General features: G+C 37.3%; 1 protein-coding gene and 1 non-coding gene across 2 annotated transcripts; one reads left to right on the top strand and one right to left on the bottom strand.

Annotated features, from left to right (window-relative positions):
- Window positions 1–235: 235 nt before the first annotated feature.
- LOC138883575 (uncharacterized) lies at window positions 236–2,914 on the bottom strand. Its single transcript, XM_070164270.1, has 7 exons — window positions 2,875–2,914; window positions 2,297–2,484; window positions 1,997–2,176; window positions 1,523–1,792; window positions 642–1,465; window positions 493–590; window positions 236–393 (listed from the first exon to the last, which is right to left on the bottom strand). The coding sequence occupies exons 1-7, from the start codon at window positions 2,912–2,914 to the stop codon at window positions 236–238; spliced, it is 1,758 nt and encodes a 585-aa protein (XP_070020371.1).
- Window positions 2,271–2,377, top strand: LOC138884444 (small nucleolar RNA R71). Its single transcript, XR_011404638.1, has one exon. It is a non-coding gene; the product is annotated as a small nucleolar RNA R71 (small nucleolar RNA).
- Window positions 2,915–5,180: the final 2,266 nt, after the last annotated feature.

Below are 5,180 nucleotides of genomic sequence, written 5' to 3'. Positions count from 1 at the left end.
AAGTGGTCCTTCTTTGTTGCATCATTCAGCCTTCTATAATCAATATACATTCTCCACTCAGTGACTGTTCTTGTGGGGATCAATTCATTGTCTTCATTTCTCACCATTGCCATGCCCCCCCTTCTTAGGTATAACTTATACTGGTCTAATCCACTAGCTATCAGAGATGGGAAAATCACTCCCGCATCTAGCAATTTGATGATCTCCTTGTACACTACCTCCTCCAAATGTTTGTTCAACTTGCATTAGGGCTGCACCACTTGCTTGCTATTTTCTTCCAACAGAATTTTGGCATGCAAATAGCTGGACTGATTCCTTTAATATCAGGTATACTCCAGTCAATGGCCTTCTTGTGCTTTTTCAGCAGCTCCCCCAACTTTTGTTCCTGTGTACCTATCAAGTCAGCAAAAATAATCACAGGAAAATTGTTAGTTTCAAGAAAATCATATTTCAAGTGAGTGGGGAGGACTTTCAATTCCACATCAGGCTTACAAGCCTCCTCTTTTAGTTCTTCATCATCAACCACTTGATCCTCAGTTTCAAGTACTTCAGCCTCTTTCCTTATTTCAGGATCTTCATCCTCCAATGTGCTGGACTACGTAATATCTCTCTCTAGAGTATCCCCCATAAGCTTGTCAAACTTGTATTTTTCAGCCAATTTGCCAATAACATCTAGCTTGAAACACGAGTAGGCGGATGCCTCATCACTGGGGTATTTCATCATCCTCTTCATCCGGAACACCACTTTTTCATTGCCCATTCTGAACATAAGTTGCCCCTCATAAATATCAAGGATAGCTGCCTGTACATAAAATGACCTCCATAGAATTAGAGGCACATCCTTGTTCACCTCCAGATCTACCACAATAAAGTCTATGGGGAATACAAATTTATCCACCCGCACTAGAATATCCTCAATGATTCCCTTAGGTAAAATGGTGATCTGGTCAGCCAATTGTAGTGACACTGGTATTGATTTGATCAATCCAAGCTCACCTTTCAGTTTCTTGAACGCGGACTGAGGCATTATATTTATAGACACACCAGAATCGTAAAGGGCCTTGTCAAATTTATCACTCCCTAATGAGCATGGTATGGTGAAGCTTCCTGGGTCTCTGCACTTTTTGAGAATTTTGATTTTCAATATGGCACTACATGGGCCATTCAGCTTGACAACTGTTGTCTTCTCTAATTTTCTCTTGCTAGATAAGATTTCCTTCAAGAACTTTGCATAAGCAAGCATCTGAGTGAGTACCTCTATGAAGGGAATGTTCACATAAAATTGTTTGAGCATCTCCAAGAATCGCCCAAAACATTTGTCAAGTTTCTCCCGCTTCATCTTTTGAGGGAATGGTAGAGCTGACATATGACTACTTTCTTCAATCTCCTTTTGTACCCCACTAATCTGGCCCTTTTGCTCTTCACTCTTTTTCTCTACTGGTGTCTCAGTCTGCTTGTTAACCACCTAAGGTCTAACTTTCAACATTGGGTCAGTTAGTGCTTTGCCACTTCTCAGAGATACAACTTTGATTATTTCCTTTGGGTTCTTTTCAGTGTCAGAGGGAAGAGTCCCAGGATCCCTCTCAAATAACAAATTTGCAATCTGTCCCATTTGGCTTTCTAAGTTCTGGATAGCAGTGCCCCGAGTATGGAATTTTTCATCTGTTTTATTGATGAATGCCTTCATGAGATCTTCCATACTTGACTGATTTGGTTGTGGTAGCTGGTATTGCTGCCTCTGCTGGTTCTGAAAACCTAGTGGTCCTTGATCCTGGAGTCTGGGATTATTTTGCTGGCATGAGTTCAAGCTCCCATTAGGTTAACTCCATAAAAAACTAGGATATCATTGACCCACAACATTATACTTGTTCCCACCTAGGTAGTTTCCTCTATTAAAGTTTCCCACAACGTTGACTTCCTTAGCTGTAGCTTGACACTCATGTGTAGGGTATCCCAATCCACAAATATTACATGTTACTTGCGGCTCACTCTGTACCTTGGCCAATATCAGCATTCTTATCCCCTTTGCCATTGTGTCTAGATGGGTTTGCATGGATGTGTTAGAGTCCACCTGGTGAACCTCAACGGATTTTCTTTTGTCATTACTTTCAACTGGCCACTGATTAACATCCTCAGATAACTCATCAAGGATTAAGACAACCTCCTCTAGAGTTTTCTACATTAATGGACCTCCACATGAAGTATTCAAAGTTCGTCGCAATGACGGTGTCATTCCACCCCAAAAATTCTGGAGTTGCATCCACAAATCAATTCCATTGTGCTAACACTTTCTGACTATCTCCTTGAATCTTTCCCAAGCTTCAAAAACCATTTCTCTCTCCTTCTGGTAAAAATTATGGATTTCCATTATGAACTTCCCTATTTTTGTAGGTGAAAAGTACTTGTCGAGAAACTTCCTGGTGATATCTTCCCATGTATTAATCGAACCTGTGGGTAAGCTACGAAACCATTGCTTCGCGTCATCTATCAATGAAAAGGGGAACACCCTTAAGTAGATTGCATCCTTTGATACTCCACTGTATTGGAAGTGTTCATGATTTCTTCAAAATCCATCAAGTGAGTAGTAGGATCTTCGTTCACCTTCCCTCTGAAAATGCCGTTGTTTTGGATAGTTTGAAGCAAGCCTTGCTTCAATTCAAAGTTGTTTGCTGCTATGGGTGGAGGTTTGACACTTGACAATCCTTGATTATAGACTGGCCTAGCATAGTCACCCAATGATCTTCCAGACCTGGGTGCTATGTTCTCGAACTGGTCTTCAACCAAGGGTCGGCTTAGATTGAATCTTCGACCCCCATCATCATTGACGGTCACATAAGCAATTCTCTGTGCAACTTTTTTTTTGTGCTGCCTCACTTGCAGCTAAGTCTACTCCATCATTCTCTTTATTTGCCATGGTATCTTGAGTCGAAGTTTGACCCAAGAATTTTCTGTTAATTCCCTTTCTTTTTTCAGTTGTCACATGTATTTTTCCAACTCTGGTTTGTATGGTATCACTTACTTTTAAGAAGACTGAGTCATGCACCTAAGGAATCAAACTTGTATCCTACACACAAGTAAGAAAATGTGAATGACTAAAGTAAAGATTAGTTCTTGAATTAGTACTAAAAACTATTTTAAATACCATTGATTGTCAATCCCCAACAATGTAGCCAAAATTTGACGAGCGCAAAATATAACACAAAATTATTGCTCGCTAGTCAAAGATAGTATAGTTTAATTATCGTCTCCACAGAGATTGGACTTAAACAGTATTCGAATAATCTTCAGTTGATTACTATCCATGAAAACTAACACTTGATGTGATGACTATTACTACGATTAATTAATAAAAATTAAGCAATTAACAATTGATGACAAAAGATAACAGATGAGCAACGAAGAAATATCAATGGGAGGAATAAGGGTATTTGACTAGATAGGTACAAGATAACTGACTCGAGATCCAATTCTTGAGTTAATTCACTCTATAATACTGTTTATTCTCACGAGTTCAACAGATAATTAGATTACACTTGAAGTTAATGTTCTTTTTTTGATTAAACGTTAATTTAGTAATTAATCAAATTGAAGCATGATAAACAATTGCAACAATAAAATGATGGTTATGATCTAAAGGGCAACTTCTCACGAATATTTTTCTATTTTTCTAGTTCGATTAACAATTCAAGAGGCTCATTCGATTACCTATTTGAATTACGATTTAAACTAGAGCATAAGATGTGAAGACATTCAGTATCAAACTCCTCTTTCGATTAAGCAAAATAATAAATAACTCCATAATACAAACTAAGCTCCATCAATTAATTCTAACAATTATCACGAATTGAATCCCTGATGAAGTTATCAGAACACTGTATCTGTGTACACTCTAATAGAAATTACTCCATGGCACTGGAGTGTGACATCTAAATAAGGTTCAAAAACAAAGTAAACACCAATTGTAATGATTCGATACAAACTTCTGTATTGCATCAATTGTAGGTTGAAATATTGATGAATTCTTGGGTCTTCTTGCCTTGGTTGGTTATCCCTTCTTTCGTAGGTAAAAAGTCCTCTCAAAATCGTGTTTTGGTATATTTATACCATGTGAAAATAAATCCGGACGAAGCTACCCTTTCCTAGCCAAACTTGGAAATCACTCTGACAATTTTGCATAGTCGCGCTGTGCCGCCCCATGCGGCATACTAGTGAGGAAATCCAGAGAGCTTGCACTTTTCTTGGGCTTCTACTGAGACTTCAAAGCTCGAACTTGTTCGATTTAGCTTCAAAATATCATAATAGCTCGAAATCATTTCCTCCAAGGCATAAAATACGTAATAAGCGTAATTCTCTTTCATTTAAGCTCAAACACACGTAAAATGCAATACTATGGCTAAAATACAAGTTTTTAGACTACCATCACTCTTCAAAAAATATGTTATATTAAGTGTATTTGCTTTGTTGAGCTTCGGCCCACATTATACATATTTCCTTTTTTTTTTTTTTTTCCATAGGCAATATTGTAATGCCTCCATCCAAATGAATGTGAGCCTACAAGTGGAATGGGACCATGAGCGTCTTCCTTCATTTTTTATATTAACCAAATCCACCTAATTACCTGAATAAATAATATGATATATTCTTGCTAGCCACTTTAAATAATTCTTCAATTCATACTTCATATGCATAATTTATTATAATAAAAGGCTCTTAAGAATAATTCAAACCTTCAACTCTTGAGCAATTTGTGATAATTAGTAGAGCCACTCAAACATGAAGATGGTATAAATAATATTAAGTGTGAATATTCATAGATTATGAAATTACTTGGGAGGAAATTATGAACAAGTGGCATGGCCTTCAACAAGTGGCAGGTTCTTTCAACAAGTGTCAAGACTTGCAACAAGTGACAAAACTTTTTTCAATAAATATCAAGACTTTCAACAAGTGTCAAAACTTTGGACTGGTGGCCAAATCCTTTCATGCAAAAATGTCTATAAATAGGCCCAAAAACATGAAGAATGTATTTATAAAATGAAGAAATGTTTATTAATTATCTCCCTCAAAATTTCTCTTGTTTTACTTTATTTTCTATTATTCCATAATACAGTATCACGAGTCTCTAATTTCTACGTGCATGATTGACTTGCGAAAAGTTGACCGCCTAGAATCAGCTATGT

The sequence above is a fragment of the Nicotiana sylvestris genome, chromosome 12 (genome assembly GCF_000393655.2).
Source record: "Nicotiana sylvestris chromosome 12, ASM39365v2, whole genome shotgun sequence".
Taxonomy (NCBI): domain Eukaryota; kingdom Viridiplantae; phylum Streptophyta; class Magnoliopsida; order Solanales; family Solanaceae; genus Nicotiana; species Nicotiana sylvestris.
The sequence above is the reverse complement of the archived record's forward strand: the minus strand, read 5'-3'. Positions and strand labels throughout refer to the sequence as shown.